General features: G+C 37.6%; 3 protein-coding genes across 3 annotated transcripts; all 3 read left to right on the forward strand.

The window, feature by feature from the left end:
- Positions 1-761: 761 nt before the first annotated feature.
- On the forward strand, positions 762-13,011 carry scinla (scinderin like a). Its single transcript, XM_020918703.2, has 17 exons — positions 762-862; positions 2,803-2,992; positions 3,712-3,866; positions 4,496-4,657; positions 5,452-5,601; positions 6,303-6,389; positions 6,468-6,600; positions 6,713-6,801; positions 7,492-7,707; positions 8,501-8,634; positions 9,294-9,384; positions 9,509-9,679; positions 10,249-10,423; positions 11,054-11,169; positions 11,297-11,374; positions 11,473-11,533; positions 12,269-13,011. The coding sequence occupies exons 2-17, from the start codon at positions 2,815-2,817 to the stop codon at positions 12,442-12,444; spliced, it is 2,172 nt and encodes a 723-aa protein (XP_020774362.2). The 5' UTR covers positions 762-862; positions 2,803-2,814; the 3' UTR covers positions 12,445-13,011.
- A 620-nt stretch (positions 13,012-13,631) lies between these two features.
- Positions 13,632-20,974, forward strand: zgc:109982 (uncharacterized protein LOC553564 homolog). The gene is made up of 6 exons (XM_020918966.2): positions 13,632-13,740; positions 14,832-14,993; positions 15,472-15,651; positions 18,278-18,371; positions 19,935-20,118; positions 20,729-20,974. The coding sequence occupies exons 1-6, from the start codon at positions 13,644-13,646 to the stop codon at positions 20,972-20,974; spliced, it is 963 nt and encodes a 320-aa protein (XP_020774625.1). The 5' UTR covers positions 13,632-13,643.
- A 933-nt stretch (positions 20,975-21,907) lies between these two features.
- Positions 21,908-25,611, forward strand: dr1 (down-regulator of transcription 1). Its single transcript, XM_020918798.2, has 4 exons — positions 21,908-22,697; positions 23,000-23,163; positions 23,580-23,645; positions 24,538-25,611. The coding sequence occupies exons 1-4, from the start codon at positions 22,478-22,480 to the stop codon at positions 24,616-24,618; spliced, it is 531 nt and encodes a 176-aa protein (XP_020774457.1). The 5' UTR covers positions 21,908-22,477; the 3' UTR covers positions 24,619-25,611.
- Positions 25,612-25,618: the final 7 nt, after the last annotated feature.

A 25,618-nucleotide genomic window follows, 5' to 3' on the forward strand; every position in this document is an offset into this window, starting at 1 on the left:
TACGACTACTACTTCTACTATTTGTACTATTACTTTTACTACCTCTTTTGCTTCTTCTTCTACTACTACTTCTACTATTTGTACTACTACTTTTACTACCTCTTTTGCTTCTTCTGCTACTACTACTACTACTACTACTACTTCTACTACTATTTTTATGACTTTTATTACTTTTACTACTACTTTTTCTTCTATTAGCCTACTACTACTTCTACGACTACTTCTACTATTTTTACTACTACTTTTATTACCTCTTTTGCTTCTTCTATACTTCTACTACTACTGCTGCTACTACTACTACTGCTACTGCTGCTACTACTACTACTGCTACTGCAACTACTACTGCTACTACTACTGCTACTGCAACTTCTACTTTTACTACTACCACTTCTTCAATGATATTAGCTTAGTAAGCATTGCACCTGTTTCTGTATTTTCTCTTTTGCTGTGTCTTTTCCAATACTTTGAAAACAGAAAACCAAATGCATTTTAAAATCTATCCTCTCAACCATGAAACACACAAGCCCTTAAGAAATCAGGTGGACCAATTCTGATTTCATGCCATATTTTTTCAAATGACAGCTTTGCAGATAACGCCCTAGCGCTGCCCATGATCCTTTTCTCAGAGGGATGATTTGATCCAGGAAGTGTGCATTTGTGTGTGTGTGCTTCTTGGGTGAGTAACAGTGGAGGATTCTGGGGGGGCGTGTTCGGGGATAGGACTGGACACGCCTCTTTCATGCATGCGGATGTTGTTGCAGGGTATAAAGTGGAGGGTGTAAGGGGCATTTTGTGCGGACAGTGGAAGAGCAACAGCAGGCAGTCTCCTCTCTCTCTCAGCATCTGTAAGAGTCTTCTACAGGTAAGAAAGCCAACCAGGGACAATTTTAGTTCTAGTCTGTCTGAAATGTATGTACTTTAATTTTAAATCTTTATAATAATGACTGTCTGAACTTTGCAAAACTCTGCATCTCTAGTTATGTCCTTATTGCTACTGTTTTATGGCAATCAGAGACCAGATTGATTTAAGTCTGTTGGTCTAAGCTGTGGCTTTTTGAACAGATAAGTTCTGAAATTGTTTTTTTTTTTTTTCCTACAAAAATCTACTTTGTGATGATAAAGTTAGAATGTCAATGAATAACATGATGCAAAAGAATATTACATTTGTATGCAATTGGTATAACTTCTTGTGCAAAAAATGAACGAAAAAAAGTCAATTTTACTGATTAAAAAGTAATTTGCAAAGTATTTTCTGTATTCTCTCATCGTAACCTTCCATCTCGATTGCTTTTGTTCATTTATTAGTTTAAAATCCAGTCCAAACTACAATCTCATCTTGAAGTCTATGGAAAATTCCCTAAGTGCACCTGCACCCAAGAAATCGTATGATAGGTGGATGGATGGGTGGTTTGATTGCTTCTTAAAATTTCATTATTTTGGGTGTGGCTGGGAGTTATTTTCTTGGACATGTACCAATACTTTTCATATAAGTTTCACGTTTTTCTTAGGGCGTTTTTGATTATTGAAACTTTTGTAACTGCAGTCCAAATCTGTAAACCAAAACCTGACATTACTGGACTCATATTGCATGCAATGTCTAAACTAACTTCCTCAGCCACTTCACTTTTTGCATTATAGAAGCAATTCAAACATAATTGTGTGTCCTTCCACTTAAAGCAATACTTCCTTAATATAATAACTGGTGTATCATTGCATCGTACGACACTTGCAAAATCACTACTGCTTTTTGGATCATTTGATATCTGATGTAAACGAGTATATATATATTTTAAAAGCACATCTTACAGGTGTTGCTTGTATTTGTTTGTCTATCTGTCAGCCCTTTTAAACTTCATAAATGACACACCCCCTTTCAGACCTTACACTTTCAGGACACTCCCAGAGAGTCTGTGATGTAACCTGTAAAACTACACCCCTGTACTTCAGGTTCTGCAGCATAAACACACACACAGAGCTGTTCTAGGTATAGGAAAGACCATTTAAAAGAATTAGGGCAAATCTTAATCCAGTCTATCATCACTGGCAATACATGGCTCTGGTACAGAGTGACAGCACATAGTTAAGCTTTTGTAGTGTTTTTGATTTGGGAGTAAACAAAATTCTCTCAAGGACTTGTATTATTGTTTTATTTTATTTATATGTTTTTTGACATTCAATATGGTTTACTGCTAACATATATGGAGCAGACCTAATTGTGCATTTGACATTAGGGCTATATATTTTTTGCTTTGTACCTGATTTTTACTGTGAAATGTGAAAAACAGAACTGTTGAGCTAACCATGTACTTCCTGATTATCAGACAATGAAACACTTTATAATTAGATGCAAACAGATCACAGCGTACATATTTGGACCTTAAGAACTGCTTATACAATTTATCTGTACAAGGGCAAGACAGATTTTTTACCAAAAAAGATACAAGGCCTTTAAATTTAAATACTGTAATAATTCAGGTAAAGGATGCAGTGGGCACATTTGCAATAAAGAAGCTGGCCATGCCTCACCTGAAAGCTCAAAACCTTCAGAATTCCCTCACTGAGCTGCAGAGGTTGCACTGGCACTGATTCATGAGCTGCAGGTTTTGGAGTTTAGGAAGTGACACTTCAGATAATCATTTTTGGCATAATCAGATTTTGCATATGTATTTTCTTGTGTTAATTCCCACTCACACAAACAGTGCAGCTATAGCCCTGTGCTCGCCTCTGTGGTGTTACCTGAGGTCGCATGTTGTTACGGCGTCCCTGTGGTGCTTGTGTTAATTGCTCTGGTGCCCCCCTCAGGCCCAAAGCGTCATGGCAGCCCAAATATTCAAAGGCGCTGGGGAGAAGCCCGGCCTGCAGGTGTGGAGGGTGGAGAAGATGAGTCTGAACCCGGTCCCCAAGGAGCTCTACGGGAACTTCTTCAGCGGAGATGCCTACATAGTGCTCTACACCACATCTGCCCCGTCCTACAATGTCCACTCCTGGGCAGGTATGGGACAGCTACAGTAGCACGCACCAATGTCTCTAAACTGGGGTACAAGGGCGTCATTTCATTTGTTTATTTGAACTAGAACAGAGCTTACTATAGATGGACAATTTATACTTTGCAGTCGATGTCACCAACACTCCCCGAAGGTGTGATGCTAACTAAAGGCACTACTTTGTCTGCGATTTACTTTAAGACAGAAAGAGCTGATTTAGCTGGAACTACAACAGGTGAAATAATTTGTGATGTTAAACAAGTTGGCAAGCATTAGTTATTAGGTAGTCAAATCAAAACCCTAAACAGGATCATGAACACTTATTGCTTAAATGTATTTTGTATTTTTTGTTGAGTTTTTTGACATTCCACCATAAAGATACATGTAGACCCCAGCGTAATGTCACTGCAAAGTATTAATTTATCCGTTCCAGTATTGGTATTGCCCGATATTCAATACCAATATTCAATACCAATATTTTGGCACTGCCCCATTCTCTGTGTGCCCCTTTTGAACAGACTAAGTCTAAAAGGAAGCGATGTTTTAAGGATTTAGGTTTACAAAAACATGTAACAAATTATTTTATATCAGTGTTATATTACGGCTTTTTAAAGCTAATATCAGTATGTGCAAGAGGTTCCACACATACCCTCACTTTAGGAAATAAAGTTGTCAATCTCCAAGTTTGCTGAAAAGTCAGATTATTATTTTTGATTCTTTCTCACAGGTATCGATTCGTCCCAGGACGAGAGCGGGGCGGCGGCCATCTTGATGATGCAGCTGGACGAACATCTGGGGGGCAAACCTCGTCAGTTCACTGAGTTTCAGAACGAGGAGTCCATCACCTTCACCGGCTACTTCAAATCAGGCATCAAGTACAAGGTCAGCTCTGCCCTGTTGCATTTGGCATATTTACAATTCACTGCTAAAATAAGAAGTCATAATTTTGTAGTTTTTCAAGATTTCAGTGGCTGAGGGGCACAGACCACCCCTGGAATCTGACTAGCTAGTTCACCCAAAGGGACCGAGGCAGTGTATTTTATGTAATTTTACTCATAATATCACACCATATTTAAAAATAGATCATATAAAATATATTTAACATTTAAATATATTTATGTGTACACAAATCACCAAAAATATATCAGCTTTACAGTGAATACACAATTTTAAATAATAAGGATTTACTCTTTTGTTATCATTTGAAAATATATTATGAGTAAAGCCACACAAAAATGGTTATTTATCCCCAATATTGTGCCCCAGCCCTTCTGAGTGTGGTGGCACCTGCTGTAGCACAGATTAATTTACAAGAAAAAAGTTGTGTACCGTATCTTTAAACGATAATCAACAGTTATTTATTATGTGAATACATTATTCAATATGTGTGTACCCTGCAAAATATTCTAAACAAATGGACATTTTTAGCCTGTAGTAGATATGCTACAGTTTTGCTATTTCAATACTATACGCGCAGAAATATATGTATTTTTTTACTTTTCTGTCCCCAGAAAGGAGGAGTGGCTTCAGGCTTCAACCACGTTGTTACTAATGATATCAAAGTGGAGCGCCTTTTACACGTAAAGGGGAAGCGCATCGTCAGAGCCACTGAGGTCCTCTTTTCCTGGGAGTCTTTTAACACTGGGGACTGCTTCATCATCGACCTGGGCTCGGTACTGCTCCAGTAATAATACTGTAATGTTCTTGTAGGAATATAAAAAGGGCCTGCCCTGTTTCCTTTTTTGTTATTTTCAGTTGCAACAAATAAACAAAAAATCTATACAAGAGAGTAAATAGAAAAGTTTTTGTTTGCTCTAAGATTTAATTACTATTTGGAATCTTCTGAATATTTTCACATTAGCATATTTTTGGGTCAAGCATATAACTTGATCTGTTTTGGATTCATTCAAACAAATTGTTATTGGGATAATGGAAAAAAAGAAAGAGTATTCGATATATTATAGGGACACTGAATATCAAATTTTTCCTACATTTACCCAGACAAAGCTGAAGTGAGGTTGTTTGAGGACATCCTGAGAGAATATATATTTACAAACATACTGAGAAATGACTTCCAGATGGCAAATATGTCCATTTCAAAAACACAGTTCAAATGACTGCCTTTGGCATCTTTTCTAGCATACTGACTGACTTGCAGACAGTTTAATCAAAAACACAAAATACCATTTTCTCATGTTACTTTCATGTAATTATTGTTCTGAGTCAGCTCATGCCTTTTAAAGTCTGTTAATAGACCATTTATTGATTATTTGATTACTAAATTAGACCGTTGTTTCATTAATTGATAAGTTGCAATTAATCGAATAACTTGTTTCAACCTTGATTCACTGTCATCAACATTGCCCATATATAAATACAGTAGTTTTGTATTTAGAATTAGGTCTGTAAGATAATTAACACTGTGATTCTGCAGGTCATAATATTATCATGTATTTTCCCAAACTAGAACATCTACCACTGGTCTGGAAGTGAGAGTAACCACTTTGAACGTCTGAAGAGTACAGCTGTGGCCATAGACATCCGCGACAACGAGCGCAAAGGCCGAGCAGAGGTGCACATGATCAAAGAGGGTGAAGAAACAGAAGAAATCATCAGTGTAAGCTCTAGCCTGTAGCCACTAACACTGTACACTCAGAGATACAATATTGCTATTATAAGGCTTCTGATTGGAGATCGAAAAAAGATGTAATGAGCAGAATGTAGGAATAATAACTGGATTTTACAAAGATCCTAAAATAATTCTACTAACTATATTTTTGTATTTGTTTTACTATTTCAAGCAAAATTAGCTTTAATATTCTGTCATGTAAGCAATGAAACCAGATCAAAACTATTCAAATCCAGATTAATCATTGAAATTACTTTTTATATACTGTCAAAAGGTACAACTATTTTGTACTTTTGTATTGAAAAATTATGGCATTCTTATGCCTAAAACAATTTGTTTTGAAATAAATTCAAATAATTAACTTTTTACACAAATATAGACTAAAATGAAAGCATGTTTTTTTCAGTTTGGTTGTGTTTATGGCACTGGAAAATGTGCATCCTTACTCTGAGGAGGCTTGCATCTCTACAAACCTGACTCTTATTTCCAAGAGGAGGACCTTTGCTTGTTTGTTGTAGGAAATGTTGTTCTTAGGCTATAATATTCCACGCTATGGCATAAAATGTAACTTTCTCCATGAAGAATATCCCTTAACTTTCTATTTCCATGGAATAGTGCAGGTGACATGCCATCTACAGAAAGTTACATACTGTATCTTTAAATAAAATGTGGTTGCTGTTCGTTGAAAGGCTCTGGGGCCCAAGCCAGATCTCCCACCTGGAACCACGGACACCCCTGTGTCAAAGCAGGCCAAGTGTGAAGCTTCTCTCTACATGGTAAAATGATTAAGGGTACATTTTGTAGTACTTGTTCATTGAAAGAAGTAGAGAATACCATTTTATGTTTGTTTTTAGATTTCAGATGCTGCTGGGTCCATGAAGGCAACTCGAGTGGCTGAGAAGAACCCATTCAAACAGGACATGCTCAATCAGAACGACTGTTACATCTTGGACAATAAAGGCACCCACACGCTCTTTGTCTGGAAAGGTACACCTACTCTTATGTTTATGTCACAAATAGATCATGTTATGTTTTTGATATATCACAGGCACTGAATGCCATGACTCTTCAATAAAATGTATGTATAACTTCTTCACAGGATCAAAAGCTAATCCTGCCGAGCGAAAAGCAGCTCTGTTAGCCGCCCAGCAGTTTATTAAAGACCACAACTACCCAAAAAACACTAAGGTAAAAAGTCCTTTCAAATACCAAAATATAATGTATTGGTGTATTTGTACATGTTAGAAGCAAAATGGGTACTTAACAATTTGAATTATGAATAAACTGACAATCAGAATACTTGCTTGATTCTGCCCATTCATCAGCAAAGTTATATGTTATAACATTTCCTCATCAAAAACATGCCCGTGGTTTTAGATGTCGTCCCTGCATGTTTCAGTAATCTAGTGATCTCTCGTGGGCCCTGTTTAAACCCTTCTTAGGGTTAGCTGTAAGATTCTGTCCAATCCATGCTCCCACACGACAATTCTGCATAAATATACAAAAGCGTGATACAAAACTGTACACAATAACTTCACCAACCTGATATTGCCTGAAGTAGTTGCATTAACAGGATGCAGGCTGCTTGAGTTGTGATAGCGCTGTGAAGGGGGAGTGAGTTGGCCCGGGGAGCAAAGAAATGGTAGACTCAGAGCACCAAAAACTAAAGTGAAATTTATAAAACACTGTACTGCATTATTTTCAGCATTTAGAGCATTTTCAAAACAATAAAAGCTAACATGGTGAACTAAATATGTTATGTGTTAGTAGTTAATACAATATAGAAGTAAAATACTCCCTCTTTAATAACAAAATACAAATTGTCTTATGGGAAATACAGTCTGTCTTACCTATTTTCATTTCTGTTGTCCGGTGTAGATCCAGATCATTCCAGCTGGAGCAGAGACCACTCTTTTCAAGGAGTACTTCTTCAACTGGCTGGACAAAGACGAGACCACGGGCCCCAGTCAGGGTTACACCATTGGGAAAATCGCCAAGGTGAAGAAAGTCCCATTCGACGCCTCCGGTCTCCATAACAACGCCGCCATGGCCGCCCAGCACGGAATGGTGGACGACGGCTCAGGCGAAGTCCAGGTATACCAAAACAGAGCTAACATAATTACATTTAATGATTTTACTACACATCTTGGCATTTGATCATCACTTGACCCCTTTTTCACTTCCTGGCTACACAAGGGCAGCATGAGTAGAGGAAATTCAATAAGTGTTACTTTGCAGTCATGTAGTCAACAAAGGCCAAAGCTGTACACACTAGTTATTATCTGCCAAAGAAAAGTATGTGTTCTCCTAAATTTTGGATGGAATTTTGTGGATGATGACACAGAGAAAGGAACTGCTTTTTAGAGCTCAGCTACTTCCTGTAATTTCCATATTTTCTTTTCAAGCTGCCTCTGGACTGCACTGCGAAAAAACAATATCTAGAGAAGTTAAAATTACTTAAATTAAGAACATCTGACTTTATTTGAGTAGATTCAACTTGACAAGTAAAAATATCTGCCAGTGGAATAAGTGTGTTTTTCTTAATTCAGGCAACATTAAAATGAATTTCTTATTTTAAGTGCAAAAAGTTGTTGTTTTTCTTATTCTAAGTGTAGCAAGATGTATTTTCATATTTTAACAAAAAGTCTTGTTCCACTGGCAGATAATATTACTTGTCAAGTGAAATTTACTCAAATCATGATAAAACTTACTTATTTCAGGTAATCATAACCTTAATCTTCATCTGTAAAACTATTATCATTTCTCAACAAAGAAAGTTATTGTGCACTTGAAATTCTTACAATGATTATAAGACTTTTTCATATGGAAAATTATAGAACCACTCTGAGCCAACATCTGTTTTGTATCGTTTTTGTGACGTGCACAGATCTGGCGTGTGGAGGGTGGTGATAAAGTTGCCGTTGATGCTTCGACTTATGGTCAGTTTTATGGAGGAGACTGTTACCTGGTGCTGTACTCCTACAAGTGTGGAGGCCGAACCAAGCACATCATCTACACCTGGTGACTACACACTTTTAATATGGATGTACCTGTTGCTGCCTGTAATATGATGATACATGATGATACATGGTACAAATATAACTGTCAAAGTGAACGTGTTAACACATGCGTTTAATTAAAACAAATTGTTGCATTAATCATGTATGACACAGAAAATCCATCAGTCCACACTTGGGCAAATGCACAAGAAACTGAAGGTGCTATGATCTCAGGCTGAACAGCTTCATGACCAGTTCTAAAAAATGTCAACCAGGCCAAATATTCCACCTAACTACTTCACTATTAGATGACAGAAGAAGACACCAGGCCAACCCTTGCAGCTTACACCTGTCACCATAAGAGCCAGTTACACCCTCAAGTGACAATGAAGAGCCTTTAACCTCACCAAAGCTACTGTTTGATCATATAAATTATTTAGATTTATGAAATTATTAAGTAATTTTTAAATATTTGTCTTTAATGCTTCAAATTACAAAGTTTTTTATATTTATATTTGGTGATAAATTGTCATTAATCATATTTCACAAATCTGGTTATTTTTAAATGATTTGACAGCATTAATCATTACAATGCAGCACACAGAATTTGCCCTAGACAGAGCAGCCATTGTTAGTGACCCCTGTCTGTGGTCTATAACTTTATGTGTGATTTTTATCTAGGCAGGGAAAGAAGTGCTCCAAGGATGAGCTGGGAGGTTCTGCCATCCTCACTGTTCAACTGGACGACTCTATGGGAGGCGTAGCAACCCAGGTAAAATAGACTTTGAATACAAACCATAATGTGTTTTGTTATTTGGCATGGATAGAGATGTTTCTGTTAACTTGCACATTTGGCATGAGAATTAATTGTAAAGGTTATTCTTCTTTGTCGACAGGTGCGTGTGACCCAGGGGAAGGAGCCTGCTCACCTGGTCAGCCTGTTCAAAGGGAATCCCATGGTGGTGTACCTGGGTGGAACGTCCCGCGACGGAGGACAAAGTTCACCAGGAGAAACCCGCCTCTTCCACATCCGCCTGAGCTCCACCAAGGCCACTAGAGCTGTCGAGGTTCGCCATCTTGTTTGTAGTTTTAATGAACCGTGTACTATGGATTTGTTGCCTAAAGATAAACCACAATTTAACTTGTCTACATGAGCATTAAACTAGGATTAATACTAAAATAGTGATAATAACTAATGGGATTAAGATTTGGGGTTGAACAATGCTTTTTTATGATTAGATTTGCAATTTATGTTTTAAAATATAGATTCTGTTCTAAGTTCACATTTTAAGTGTGTGTGGGAGATTGGACAAAAAATGAAATTGTACAGATTTAAACTACAGTCTTAACACTTTCTATGCAGAATAAACCAGGATTTTTTGTTGTTTGAGGAGGACATGATTGTAGTTTATTATAGATTATAGTTTGATTCAATTGCGATTAATTTTACAGCCCTATTGAGAATAAAAATAACTTGAGCTGAAGTGAACAAATCCAGCATTAAACCTGATCCAAGCCAGGACTCAATCTGCACTAAAGAAGCACTAGATCTTCACTTCATTAGGGCTAAACATGGATTAAACCAAGCCTAAAACCAGGACTAAACTTGATTATTTTACTCTATGTTTTGTTATAGGTTGAGCCCACTGCCTCCTCCTTGAACACCAACGATGTGTTTGTGTTGAAAACCTGTGACGGGGTTTACCTGTGGAAAGGCGTGGGTGCAGCTGAGGAGGAGATGGGGGCAGCACAGTACGTGGCCTCTCTGCTCGGAGGGTCGGTCACAGAGGTCGAGGAGAAGAGAGAGCCAGGTGACTGAATAAAGCATGTTTCATTTGGAGAAGTTACTAACTAGACAATGAGAAAAGCATGTGCTCTATCAGAAGTGACATGAAATAGACGATGCCATGATGGAGAAGGAGCAAATTTATTTACAAAGCATCACTAACTTCACAAAATAAAAACACCCTCCTCATCTTAAGCTAAAGAATTTGAAATTATCTCTCCATTTTCTGCTAGAATAAAGATTGAAAAAAGCACAAGCATTCAAATTCAGGCCGAAAATGCATTTTGCAATCTTTATTTTGATTTAAATGAGAAAAACATACTTTATATTTTTGTGATACAGACATAGCAACTGCAAAACAAACCAGATAGAAAAAATATACATTTTCAGCACCTATGTTTTTGATGAGGTAACATTATAACATGGCTTAAAGCTCACAAGAGTACAATTTGCGTAATATTGGACCTTTATAGTTTAAATCTTATCGTTTGCTACTTTTTCCTGTTTTATTAAGTGATGTTATCTAGATGTGTAATTTTCTTTCTTTTTTTTTTTTTTACTATGCTCTTATGTGATGTTGTAAACCACTATACGTACTTAAACTTATGTACATATAAATAATACAAGCGCTCTTCACTTGTGCTTCTGATTTCAGACTCTTTCTGGGCTGCACTGGGAGGAAAGAAAGAGTACCAGACATCAAAGACTCTGCAGAACGCCATGAAGCCGCCACGCCTGTTCGCATGCTCTAACAAGACTGGAAGACTAATTGTGAGTGTTTTCTGGATTATATAACATATACATTTAATATATTCAGTAAATCAATATAGATACAGAAGATTCACAGACAAAAAGACAAAATGGAAGCCCTGATTTAATGCGTGTGTCATTTATTTAGGCTGAGGAAGTGCCCAGGGACTTTTCACAGATAGACTTGGCTACTGATGATATCATGATCCTGGATGCATGGGACCAGGTAAAGAATTTATTTTTATTTTTATTTTTTTATATGCACCATAGACACATTTATTTCAAGGTTTGCAGACTATTGATTATATATTTTGTCCTCCCCAGCTTTATGTGTGGATTGGAAAGGATGCAAGCGATGAAGAGAAGGAGGGTGTGGGGAAGATTGGTAAGTGAAACATGGCTATTGTTTTTTGTTTGTTTTTTTACCAAAATGTATGATCAGATTCAGATTCACTATTGGGCACTTTGGATTATAAGGTGCATCATTGAATGGTCTATTTTCGAACTTTTTCACAAATAAACTGCCCCGGACTTTAAACGAACAGCTAGATGGGTCAGTCGGAGTTTGTTTGGCGCATTCACGGTGACTCTCAGCTTTGTTCAATTGTGGCGTGTAGGGAGGGTGCTGTCTGGGACCGCCGGATTGTTGGCGTGTTCGCAGTGACTCCGTTGTGGCTAGAAGTGGCACATTGCAGTTGCTTTTTCGGTTCTTTCCTCCGTTCCGTTCCTCGTCCGCGTGGAGTGATGAGTGTGTCTGCGGGTGTGTTTCGATGCGTGGTCGCTGTCTGCTCTGTGCATGTTTGCGTGCACTACGGGTGGTGCGGCTTTGTAGTTTACTGAAGTCTTGCTGGGACACCCAAGGGATTCGTGTATAGGGCGCTCTGGATTATACGGGCACGCAGTTGTTTTTTGATGGGGTTGAAGGCTTATGAGTGCGCCCTATAGCCTGGATAATATGGTAATTTTAATTTTAAAATCAATTTTATTTTATTTTTTTTTAAATACATGAAGACAAATGGGCAAAAAGTCTGATTTTTACGCTCTTTAAATGCATTTGGATACATGCAATACAGCAAGATTGTCCTTTTATATTTATATATTGTTTTTTTTAACCCTTTAGCTCAAGACTACATTAACAGTGACCCAGCAGGCCGGCGCGGGACCCCCATAGTCACCTTTAAGCAGGGAGAGGAGCCACCCTGTTTCACCGGATGGTTCCATGGCTGGGATGACGACATGTGGCAGAAAGACCCTATGGATCTGATCAGCCTGATGAGCCAGAAGAAGTGCCACTAAACCAGAAGAAGCCAAACCTGCAATGCCTTTTTCACTTGTGTAGTGCTGTTAGTTTAAATGTTTAAATCCATCATGATACCCCCATTAGAGAGACTTTTCTGCAGACTGTGTTGATACTCTGCATCAGATATCATCTACATTTCCTGGGGGGAGGGGTGACGCTAGCTAGAGGCTCTGCTCTGTCTGTTACTCTTAGACTTTAATCCGAGCTTCATTATAAAACCTTCTGACCATACTGACTTATCTGGAACTAGAAGCCTGATGTCACTGCAAAGTATCAGTATGAAAATAGACAGTGGTGCCAGTTAAAAAGTAAGATATTACAAAAGTATAACAAGATCTAAACTAATTCTGGTAGCAAATATATTTTCTTAAACATATCCTACATGTAATACCACTGTCTATTTAAATTTACAGCCTGTAGTTTTGATTATATTGTAAGACAACCATACATTTGTGGGAAAAATAGTTTTAAACATTGAAAAGATGACCTGAAATGCTTTGCCAAATCAACTCTGTAATAGCCACTTAACTGGTTCTGCACTCCAATAAACTTTAAACTCAAAATCTGTGTTGTTTTTAAATACTTTTGAACAAAACTGAGTTAACACTGAGTTAAAAGGTGCGCTTTCTGGTGGAGGAGCTGTCACTTATTGTCTTCATGGTGATGTTATTGCTTTCTTTGCCTAGGATGTTCAATACTATAAGATCTCTTTTACTTTTGTGTGCTTTTACAAGTCAAAAATGCCTTGTCAATTGTGTGCCTGGTGGTGTAACTTTTTGATACAATACTGTGGACCAGGCATGTCCAAACCATCAGTCTATGTATGGCTCTTGATTGGCCCTCCTTTTCATCTTTGTTTTGGTATACAGACCTTAATGAAAAAGATTTGGACCCTGCTATGCACCATTCCAGACAAAGCAATAATATCCAATTTCAATATGCAATGTAATAGTCATGATTGAAGATAATACTACAGAAACATTTGTAAACAATTGGACTACTTAGGATCTAGCCAGAGCCTCCTTCACACTCTGTTAATCTGACATGTGCTGTTACTGCTGAGTGGATGGGTTAAGGATTAGAGGCTGGTTAGTTGTCCACATGAAGATTGCTGTATTAACGACACTGAAGCTAAAGGGCACTCATTACTACTACTACTACCACCAAGGTTTACTTTCTATTCAGCCCAGAAGTCATGAGTCAGAAGGTGGTCCTGATCACCGGCTGCTCCTCGGGAATCGGTCTGGCTCTGGCCGTACGCATTGCCAAAGATGAGAAGAAGAGGTTTATGGGTAAATCTGCAATTTAAATGTCATTATGGTTTATATAGAGTATTGACAGACATAATTTATATAAAATGGTGAGTGTAATGTAAAGAAGGGCTTTGTTTTCATTGTGTTGTCACCATTAAGCAAACCTAGTCCAAAGAAATGTTTCTAAATCACTGGATATATGGTATTTCTGGAATGGTACTAAATGATGAATGTGCTGTGGTGCTTTTCATTTTACAATCATAAACATTTGGTTATAGTATTCGTGCTGCAAATGCAATGGGAGATTTAGATTTCATATAACAAGATTACATAATCAATATTAGATTATTTTATCCCAATTAATGGATTGGTAATTAGATTAAAGGTGCATTATGTAACATTTCTGGTGCAGGATTGCCACCTACTTGGCTCCATGCTAGTGTTATTTCTTTTTACCTGGGACGTTCCATGTGAGCTGATGCGCCTCTCCACAGATCTGACCTCAGAGATAGATGACCCATGGAGATAGATGAGTTTGATGCCAGACTGTAGAATATAACATCTCAGAGAAAGTGATGAACGCTTCTCCTAGATTATATAATCCACCTTTAAATAAGGTTTGTGTCAACAGCCAAAACATTAACTATTATAGATCTATTTATTGTATTAATGCAACAAAAACATTTCTTGAGAATCTGCAGAGATCCTCCAGCTCAGGGGTCTCCAACGTGTAGCTCAGGTGCTACCAGAATCTCCACAACCTTATAAGTAGCTCGCCAAAAGATTTTTGAATTGTACGTATTGTACTGAATAGCACAAATTTGATTAATTACCACTGTAAATGTGTTATTTTGAACTTTATGCACTAATAAATGGATAATGGTTTTATAGGCATCTAACTGTACATCTAAGGCTTGCCCTCTTATATCGACTCAATTTGTTGTCCCTGCTCCAGCTAAATACTCCTAACTAAGATTCTTGCTCAAGATTAAAAATAGGAGTCCATATATCCTATAGATGAGAGCCGTATAGACTGATACTCTAATGTTGTGTACAAATGTTGTGTACAAGAATAATAATCTTACTTGATAGTACATTAAAATTAATTAAAATTTTCCAATCTTTTCCAGTGTATGCGACCATGAGGAACCTGTCCAAAGGAGAGGCTCTGGTGGAGGCAGCGGGGAAGGCTCTGGGCCGGACTCTAGAGATCAAACAATTGGACGTGTGTGATGAGAAATCTATTAAAGCCTGTGTGGACAGCTTGCCCGACAGGAAGGTGGACATCCTCAGTGAGTCTTTACAAGGCACTACGCAGGAAGCAAAGGGGTTGGGTCTTGCCACTTGGGTTTCATTCTCTTTCCCAAACTGAGTATTTCTATGAAGGTTCTTTGTTAATGTTTCCCTTACCTTCAAAAAATATATGTGTCAGGATGGCATATTTGCAGTGGGTTAGAACAAATCCTCCATCTCATGTCAGTGTACAGCTTGTATTTCAAATATCCTAAAATATATAGTCAAATGTACAAGAAAATTTCCACTTTACACATAGTATTTCTGCTTAGATGGTCACACTCTGCTTGTATCACCTGCTTGTACATTGAGTTCTTATTTCTTTGCCAATTGTTTCATAGTATTACATGGCTCAAAAATGCAGACCATTCTGGACAAAGCACCAAATATCTCCTAAAATGATGAAAATTATGTACAGCACTTTTTAAAAGTGTATTAAAAGGCTCCAAGATGATATGATATACTGTATTATTTCAGTAAGTAATGCCGGCATGGGTCTGATTGGGCCAATCGAGTGCCAGACCATAGAGGAGATGAAGACGGTGATGGACACAAACTTCTTCGGCCTGGTGCGTCTGCTGCAGGAGCTGCTCCCCGACATGAAGAGGAGGAAGAAGGGGCACATCGTGGTCATCAGCAGTGTCATGGGTATCCAAGGTGAGCAGGAACATCTGAGCTGTAACGCTATGTAATAGTTATTTTTCTTATTGTTTTGTTTTTGTGCAGTTTTATTAGATTTTTTTCACCAGTAGATGGCTTCTCCCAGGGGTGTAGTGGGCATGGTAAGGTTATGGGTAAGGGATACGCCGCTCACCCACTTTTCCCGACATGAGATATAAAAAAATAACAAATACAAAATGGCTAAAATGTAAAAGTCAAACCGGAGCTATTGGCAATGGTGAAAACAAACTGCATAGGCTCATGATATCTGCAGTACTGTCATATAGTGACCTGAGACATGAGGGCCCAGGACTGAACCAGGACTAAACCAGGACTAAATGAGAAATGAACCAGGACTGTGTGCAGGGACTGGCCCAGAGGTGCTCCCGCGTAGACCGTTGGGTGACCACTGGCGAAAGGACCAGCACAGAGCCGTCGCCCGCTTGAGCTTTGTGGACACCCTGCTCCACGTGCTCAGGGTTCTCTCTCTCGAGCTCTCAAGTCCAAGATTAGTCCTGGTTTAGTCCTGCTTTAGTCCTGTTTTAGTCGTGGTTCAGTCCTGGGCATGTGTTGTAGCCTATGCTTTATGTTCTGTAGGTGATTATGAAAAGCATTAATGTTGATTCTCCATCATTTTGTGTAAAAAAAATCACATCAAATATTATTGACTTTTACTGGGACTTTTTATGACTTTTTATGTTTGTACTCAAAGGGAGTTTTTTTTTATTTGTTTATTACACAAACAATCTACCATGTGCATCCACCTGTGTGTATTTCGGCATGTCAAGTTGAGTAAGTTGAGTCCAATACCCCCACTTACAAAAATGCCCACTACATCAATGGCCTCTCCCCTAACCTAACCTTTGTTTATCCTCACCTGTGCTCTCTGATCTTCTTTTGTCGGGCCAAAGCTGACGCACTATTGAACAGAAATAGCATCTTGTGGTTATATGTTATGTGAGAATACAGGAGTGCGTAGGCCAATCTAATTACAGACGGTAGCTTCAAGAGGTGGAGAAGCATGTGAAACAAGCCCAGTAATTTGATTCGCCCCACATTTTTATCATTCCGTACAATTTTCCTACTCATAACACATCAACAACAATAATCACATAACGACACAATTATATTATCTATCTATAATCAGTTGAACTTTCGTTATTGACTTTTGATTTACAACCATGTTATAATGATACGGTAGATGTAGTAGTTATCACATTTGGTCGTAATCAAACTGCTTCAATCCTCAGAGCATGATGCTGTCACAGTTCTGCCTTTTGTTTACATGTTTTCCCCAGTCCAGCATCATTTCCCAGTCTGTTCCGGTCCTCCTTTTGCTACCTCCTTTTTTTTTATCCTACAGCTGCCTCTCATTCCCTAAACATCCCAGGTTAACCTATATATACTCCCTCTGTTCAGTCAGTCTTTGTTAGATTGTTGACTTGTCAAGACACTCAAGCTCTTTATCTGAAACTCTGAACCTGAATTCTGTTGTTTGCATTTTGTGCAATTCTGCTTTTTCCCCTGTTTGTAGTACCTGTTTGAGTTTATTCCCAGCCCATTTTCTACTTAAAAATCTTCCAAACCTGGGAAATACTCTCAGTTTACATTAAATAAATCATATATCTCTTTGCTGTTTTTCAGTCTGATTTGCCATATTAAACATTATCTGTTATAGGACACTTTCTGTTATTGAACTAAGACTTTGTTTTCCTGTATGCTTGTGTTGCGTTGTGTTGAGTCCAGTTTACTTGTGTGATAGATATTAACGGTGGTAATAATAATAATAAATTGTTTCCTTTACAAAAGCTACATTATTTTAAGCCATAAAATGTGAAGAGTTCAATAGTTCGGTGTTTGTGTGGACAAAATTGTGCATTCAAACTATGTGATTTTTATCTTACAATCTAGAAGCAAGACTAAAGTTGATATGTGACCCTATTATTCTTTTATAATATAGATTTAAAGGTGCATTGTGTAACTTTTCTGGTGGAGGGTCCGTCAAATGCTTTTCTTCATGGAAATGTTATTACTTTTTCTGGAATATTTCACAGTATGGTAGTCACTGGTAAATGGTCATATATTTATAGAGCGCTTTTCCACCTTCAAGGGACTCAAAGCGCTTTAAACAAGGAACCACTCACCCATTTACACACACACACTCATTAACCAGTGTACACAAACACTAGGGGCGAGGTGGGTTAAGTGTCTTTGCCCAAGGACACAACAACAGCATTCATCTGTTGGAGCTAGAATCACACCGCCAACCTGTGGGTCAGTGGATTTGACCGCTCAACCAATGATGTTTTATTAAGTAGAGAGTGGGATTTGAACTGCCAACTCTCTACTAACTGAGCTACTGCCACATTAAACCTGTTTATCTTCATGGAGACCAAACCAGACAAAGTTACAGGTCAGATCTGTGGAGAGGCAACCCCACTCACAGTCAGAATGCCTGTTTTTCTAGTTATTTTTGAGCTATAGAAGCACTTGTAATTGAATAAATGTAAGGTAGAGCTGTTTAATGTCATACTGTGGAACATTCAATGACAGACCCTTCACCAGAAAAGTTACACCTTTATATCATAAAAAAGTCTTCTTAACCATTTGTGTGCACTTTCAGGAATTATTTTCAACGACATATACGCTGCTTCCAAGTTTGCCGTGGAGGGCTTTTGTGAAAGTTTAGCTGTTCAAGCCCTGAGGTTCAATCTGAAGTAAGTCATCAGATACACACTGAATACTGAGTCCAAGAGCAGAGAGTTTGAGAGCAGAGAGACAGTTCACATGGGGAGAGTCCTAAAGTACATATAGTGTTACATAACAATGGTATTGTCTCGCCACAGATTAAATATGTGTCAGCAGCATCACGCCCAGATCCAAAACAAGTCTTAACACAACAGACACCACGCAGCAACTGCCGTCCAAATGCAAAAGATCAACAGGTTCACTTGACATAGCTATTTTTGTTTCATTTATTTAAAGATAGATTTTAATAGGTTTGTGTAATCCCTCTTTCATCTACGAGTGGTTCAAGAGAAAGTCATCTGGACAATGTTTTTAAAATCTAAATTCTCAAAAAAACAGTGGCTTTGCTCATGTGCATGCTAAAATGTCATTATTATCTGATTTCTGGACATTTAAGATTATTTAAATAACAGATAAACCACAAAATCCATAGCTGAGTAATCAGAAGGACCATGATAAAAGTGAGCTACTGTGTCCAAATAATAATAATAATTCCCTTGTGGATAAATGAAGTTTGTCTAAGTCTAAGTCTAACTTTACACATTATTTTAATAGTTCTATGACTCAAATAAATCAGATAATTATCAGATTTAGGGTGCGCCTGTAACTGTAGCCAGTGTCAAGATGACCTCTCAAACTTTTTCTACCTAGGGTGCATTCAAACTTTCACAAACACTAATTTAAAACTGTCAGTGAAATGGGACTAAGCCTGGAACTTAACCTGAACTAAACCAGAAGTAAATCAGGGCTTAACCAGGACTATAACAGGGCCATGCCAAGTCTATATCTAAATTAAAATGGGTTCAAACCAGAACTAAAAATTACAAGCACTTAATAAAAGGAAATTATAAAATTTTTCATAGGATTTAAATAGAAGATCTTGTAAATTTATGCACAATTATATAATCTCTTAGACTTAGACTTAGAAGAACTTTATTGTATTACTGTATTAGACAAACATTATTATATTATAATAACAAAAAGTAAAAAAATATATATAAATGGTAGTAATAAATTCTAAATAAGCAGCGAAAATAGCAAGAGACTATTTTCAAAAATGGCATTCTTTAATATGTAGAGGTTTTTTTTGTTTTGTTTTAATAATAATAGTAGAAAAATAATAGTAGAAATAATAGTAGAATAGAAGAATAACAGTTAAACTCTATGCATGTACGTACTTGGAACACGCAGTAATAATACTTAGCATTAATAGTAGCTTTTGTATTGCAGTGCTGCCAATTTGCAAACTGTATAGCGGTTCCACTTTGGTTAATAAAACTTGATGTGATATGATGTAATCTCTGTTAACGTCTCTTTAAATGAATGTACATGTTTTTCAGAAAGGCCATCTGATATAAAATGTCAATTAATTCATGAAAGTGCTCAGGTGAAGGGAGCAGACAGGGTCAACATTAAATTTCAGTTGCATTTTATTTTGCTGCAGTAGTAATTATACTTAATTACGGATATCTATTACTTCCCCCACATCTTGTTTGAGATAATAACTGTGTTTCTTATAATCCTTGTGGTAGTATCAGTCTGATTGAGCCTGGTCCGGTCATCACAGAGTTCGAGCGTAAAGTCTTTGAGGAGGGAATGAAGGTGGACCTGAGTAAAGCTGATAAAGTGACTGCAGACATGTTCACAAACGTCTATCTGAAAAACTATGGCCAGATCTTTGAGACGATGGGACAGACACCAGAGGACATCGCAGAGGTAACGTGATGTTTGTGGGAGGTGGTTAAGATGTGGTTGGCGAAAATGTATTCAAGTTGAGATCTCACAACCTTTTTCTACTTAAAGGCACTTTGTAACTTTTCTGGTGGGGCTCTGCTACCATTATTTTTCCCTCTTAACACACTTAAGAGCCTAGCAATAGACATATTTGCCTGAAATATTCCACAGTGTGGACCTATCTTTCTTGCATTTATTCCATTATTGGTGTTTTAGCACTAAAAAATACCTTCAAAAACATATGACCCGTAACTTTGGCTTAGTGGCTTTACATGCTTGTTTCCTTGGAGATAGATGAATTTAATAAGTAGTACAATTTTTCACATAAGAAAAAAAAAAGAAATAAAAGGAAAAAGTATTACATTCAGCATGTAATACTTTTTCCTTTTATTTCTTCTTCTTCACAAATAATGACATCATGGTTGTAGCTTTGATTTTTTTTTCTTGATTTTCTATTAATAAAAAAATTCATTAACAATTATTATTATTGGAGTAAGATTAAATATTTATAATGATGACTATATCTTGCATTGTTTAGTGTGTTTAATGTGTTTAATGCATGTTATTATAAGTTGTCCCCTCTGTGTTTCAGCACACTCTGAAGATCATCACGATGGAGAATCCTCCGTTCCGTCACCAGACAAACACACTGTACACTCCCATGACCACTCTGAAGTACGCTGACCCCAGCGGAGATCTGCCCATAGAAACCTTCTACAAGATGGTCTTTGAACATGACAAACTGTTCAGCGCCAGCCTCAACTTCCTCAAGCTGCTGCGCTGGAGGAGCCGCAAGAGCTTCACTCTAGACAAGGACAAGGACAATGCCTCATCATAAACTGAACCACAGAAGTATAGTGTTTAGAATATAATCTTTGATTAAAGATCTACAGTAACTTTAAGTATGAGAAATGTTAGTCCAAGGAAAGGCATTTTTAAAGCATATGTGACGTTAATGGAAAATAAGGCACTGAAACAAAATGAGTGAAATAAGATGTTGAAATATGTAGACTACTCTCTGTGGTAGCAACAACTGCTTTAATGCCAAGTTATACTCTAATAAGCCTCTTAGATTATTACACAATGTTTAATCCTTACACTTAGAGCTTAACTATGAATCAAAACATTTCATATTAGCTTTGTAATCACGTTCATTAAATTCACTGTAGTTAGGTAGTTTATTTTTATTTTTATAGCCGAAATTATGATTTCATATGCCTGTTTAGGTTTTTTGTTATTTATAGTTAATGTAGTAGAATGTGTGTATAACATTTTGTTAAGTTATGTTGTTATAATAGAAAAACACTCACACAAAAAATATTATTATTATTAGTAGTAGTAGTAGTAGTAGCAGCAGCAGCAGCAGCAGCAGCAGCAGTAGTAGTAGTAGTAGTAGTAGTAGTAGTAAAGTGAATTTATAAAAAATTATCTTCAAAAAGAATCCTGGTGGCAGTGGTTCTGTCCCTGCAAAATCATCCTTTTTGTGGCTGTTTAGTTTTAGCTATCAATTTTATGTTGTTATTTATCGGTAATGTAATAAAATGTGTGTATTTAATTTTGTTAAGTTGTGTTATTATAATTGAAAAACACATGTATTATTATTATTATTATTATTATTATTATTATTATTATTATTATTATTATTATTATTATTATTATTATTATTATTATTATTAAAGTGAATTTATAAAATACCTTCAAAGAGAAACCTAAAGTATTAATTAATAAACACTAGATGGCGGTAGAGGTTCTTTCCAAATCATCCGTTTTGGCGACGCAACATCCGGCCTGCCCTGGGCTAGCGGCTAATGCTACCGCTGCCTGTTCTGCAACACATTTATAAATGAGCACAAATCTGTTCAATGTAATTCACCATGATTTGCCTCTTTAGCTGGTCCGGGGAGCCGTAACTGTCCGGCGGAGTGTGATGATCCTTTGTGTCTCATCGGCTCGGTCGTATTTAGGTGGAAAATAGCAGAAGCGCTTCATTGTTAGGCGGACTTTAGTTCATGCTCTCGCGCTCCGCTTTCACTTGTCTTTCGACTTGGGACCATCGCTTCTTGTTCTGCTTTGTTTGATTGTCCCAGCTTTCCCCATTCTTTTATTTTGTGTGCATTTATTACATTCCAAATTTATAAAAAGGAGGCTCTGCTAAAATTGGAAGTAATTTTATCCGCCTACGTTGCTAAGCTAACACGCCAGCCTGAGTAAAGAGAAGGAAGGAAGGAGTGTCTTGGCTGATTTGTTTATTTCTTTGCACCGTGTCCAACTTGTGAAAACAGGCCCTCGACGTTTGCAACTTTTTGTTTTGTTTTATCTTGTGGACTTTATTTCTGCTGCAATGGCCTCTTCCTCGGGCAACGACGACGATCTGACCATCCCCAGAGCAGCTATCAACAAAATGATCAAAGAAACACTTCCCAATGTGCGAGTGGCCAACGATGCCCGCGAGCTGGTGGTGAACTGCTGCACGGAGTTCATCCACCTCATCTCCTCAGAAGCCAACGAGATCTGCAACAAGTCCGACAAGAAGACCATCTCTCCAGAGCATGTCATCAATGGTGAGAGACAGCCGCCACTTATAAGTCTGTTTTATGTTGCATGAGATGTTTCTAATTAGGGAAATAAGCTACCACAGAATTAAACAATGAAACAAGTTAGTTAAAGGACAACATTCAAAAGTCTTTACAGGAAATCCTGTTTGAATATATCACCTCAATTAGATGCATGTCCCACATTATTAATACCAACACATGTGTTATAGTTGTTTGAAGTTAGTTGAGTTTTCAGGCCAATTTCTGTTGTAATAAAGAGGAAACTGATAAGCATCACTGACGCTTGCTTGTTTTCTCTGAAACCACAGCCCTGGAAAGCTTGGGTTTCGGTTCCTACATCACAGAGGTAAAGGACGTGCTGCAGGAGTGTAAGACCGTGGCTTTGAAGCGGAGGAAGGCCAGCTCTCGTTTGGAGAACCTGGGCATCCCAGAGGAGGAGCTGCTCAGACAGCAGCAGGAGCTGTTTGCGAAGGTAAGACTAAAGACACCAAATTATTTTGGAAGTGAGTCACTTGAATAGATAACCTTCACTGACATCTGTAAATTAAGCCAGAAAAACCTGCTGCAAACAAAACACTCTTAAGTCGGTTGTTTTGCATTGTAATAAATACCTGCCTAATTTGTTTGTTTTGCAGAGAGTTTTTTTCATGTTCCTCTTCCTAACTCTGCCTGTGTCTGTGGACCATCATACATAATTAAAATGACAGTGAATGAATGGTTCAACACACAACTGTCACATTTTTTTATGTATGTCTATGAACTGTTTGTGTTGGCAGTACCTTTGCTTAAATTAAGCATTGAAGTGTTTCACACTATGTGTATGATAAATATTTGCACATAGCTATGTAGAAACACGTCCCCTAACCTTTCCTTTCTTCTTGTCCCCAGGCCCGACAGCAGCAGGCAGAGCTGGCTCAGCAGGAGTGGCTTCAGATGCAGCAGGCAGCGCAACAGGTAGCGACCAAATTTTGTTTAATTTAAAAATTCAAGTCAAGCCAAGAACAAGACCTATTATGCTTATGTTATATAGATATAATTAATGACACCAGCTGATCATTATTTTATAATTTAGACATTTTAAATCACAATATTCACCTAAAGCTACTTGATAAAAGAAACAATTCTGCTGCTCTCCATGTTGGAAAACGGCGGTGCCCAGTGGGAGATGATGTTGCCCTAAACGTCATTAGAGCTTGGGACACTGGAGAGTTTTTGTTTTCAAGCAAAAAAACATCTGTAATTGGATAAATTTAAGACAAATAAGTTTATATTATGCAGTAGAATATTCTAGACATAGTAACAATTATAATTCCAAAACACAAGTAGGTCACTGATCCTTTCCCAGAAAAGTTACATAGTGCACTTTAAAGAAATGAATTGAAAGCACAAGTTAAAGTTTAATATTTTCCCTCTATGGAGGATCGCTTTCAGTTTTCTACTAATGTTACCTCTAGGGCTGTATTCAACTAAAGACATTCTTGGAAGACATGGCCTGCCAATTGATTAGTTGACTAAAAAGTGGATGTGACAAAAGCTCTCAAAACTACTTTGTATCTCTATGTTACTTTAAAAGTCTTTAAAAGAAGATTATTCATGAGTTTAATCTGCTGTATTTAGAAATAAATACCAAAACATAGCAAGTCTTCAACTAGCTCACTAACTTCTTCTTTTTGTTGTTGCCCTTTTATAAATTCTTATAATAGAAATGCCATGAGTAATCAACTATCAAAAATTTGGAGTCCATTTGCAGTCATCTATAATTTGAATGTCGCTAGGGTTAAAATATCGCTACACTCTGACAATATTCCCTTACACCTGCTAGAATAATGTTTTGTCCATCACACAGGCGCAGATGGCTGCAGCCTCCGCCAGCGCCGCTCAGCAGGCCGGCTCCTCCCAGGACGAAGAGGATGACGACGACATGTGATTCCCAGAATTCCCCAGAATTGCACTTCCTTACGTCTGCTCACTGTCCAGACACCTTCATTCTCCCAGCGCTGCGCAGAGACTTATACACGAGCTGCTGAACTTCGCACGCGGGACAAGCTTGGATGAAAAAATATCTTGAGAGGCATTTACAAGACCCTTCGGAAAGAGCGTGGCAACCCTCCTCGTAAACGTCCTGTCGATTTTGTAATTTGTTGATATGCGATCGTGATTTGGACATCAAAACAAATCACAAATGGGGTGAACTTGAGAGAAATATCACTTGGGGACTTTGAATAGACCCTTGAGAAAGATTTTTGACATCGGAACACATCGTCTTTACTTGTTGATTTTGGTATAAGTGATTTGTAGTTGTGAATGGGATGCACTGATGGCACAGGTGTGGTGAGTGACTAAGTAAGGAGTTGCTGTACTCCATTGTATTGGGTGTAGGACAACGCTCTTTAGAAAAACATCCGAGCAGATACCGTTTGTACTTTAGTGGTCATTTTTACAATTTGCTTTGCGCTTTTCGGTTTGTTTCTTTGGAGAACACTTTGAGGGATTGTGAATACCAGAGTAGTTTTTGTTAAGTAGTGAAACAAATGAATCTTTTGTTAAATCTTTAGCTCTTTCAAATATTTCCTATGTTGTGCTTTTTTCTTGGCTTAGAACCACCCACAGTATTCGACTTCACGGTTCAGGATCATTTTTGTCAGATAGTACCAAAGATGGGACTGGTTAAAAGCTCCCATTTAGAGGAGCGGCTCAGACTTCAGGACAGTGTTAACCGTGATGAGGGTAAGTTAACTTTGTAAAATTCTTTTGATATCCTGGTTGAATTTGTTATTTTCCTCTTCTTGGGTGCAGTATCAGATATTTGCATTGTGACTGGTCAGTCCTCAGTGTAAAGATGAGTAACTCTAGTTGTGAAAAACCTTCACTCGGCAACAGAAATGTATTCTTTAAGCAATAAAGGAACCGTGTTTTATAAGTAAGTG

The sequence above is a fragment of the Boleophthalmus pectinirostris genome, unplaced genomic scaffold (assembly GCF_026225935.1).
Source record: "Boleophthalmus pectinirostris isolate CB_2022bp ecotype Guang Dong unplaced genomic scaffold, ASM2622593v1 HiC_scaffold_7, whole genome shotgun sequence".
Classification (NCBI taxonomy): domain Eukaryota; kingdom Metazoa; phylum Chordata; class Actinopteri; order Gobiiformes; family Gobiidae; genus Boleophthalmus; species Boleophthalmus pectinirostris.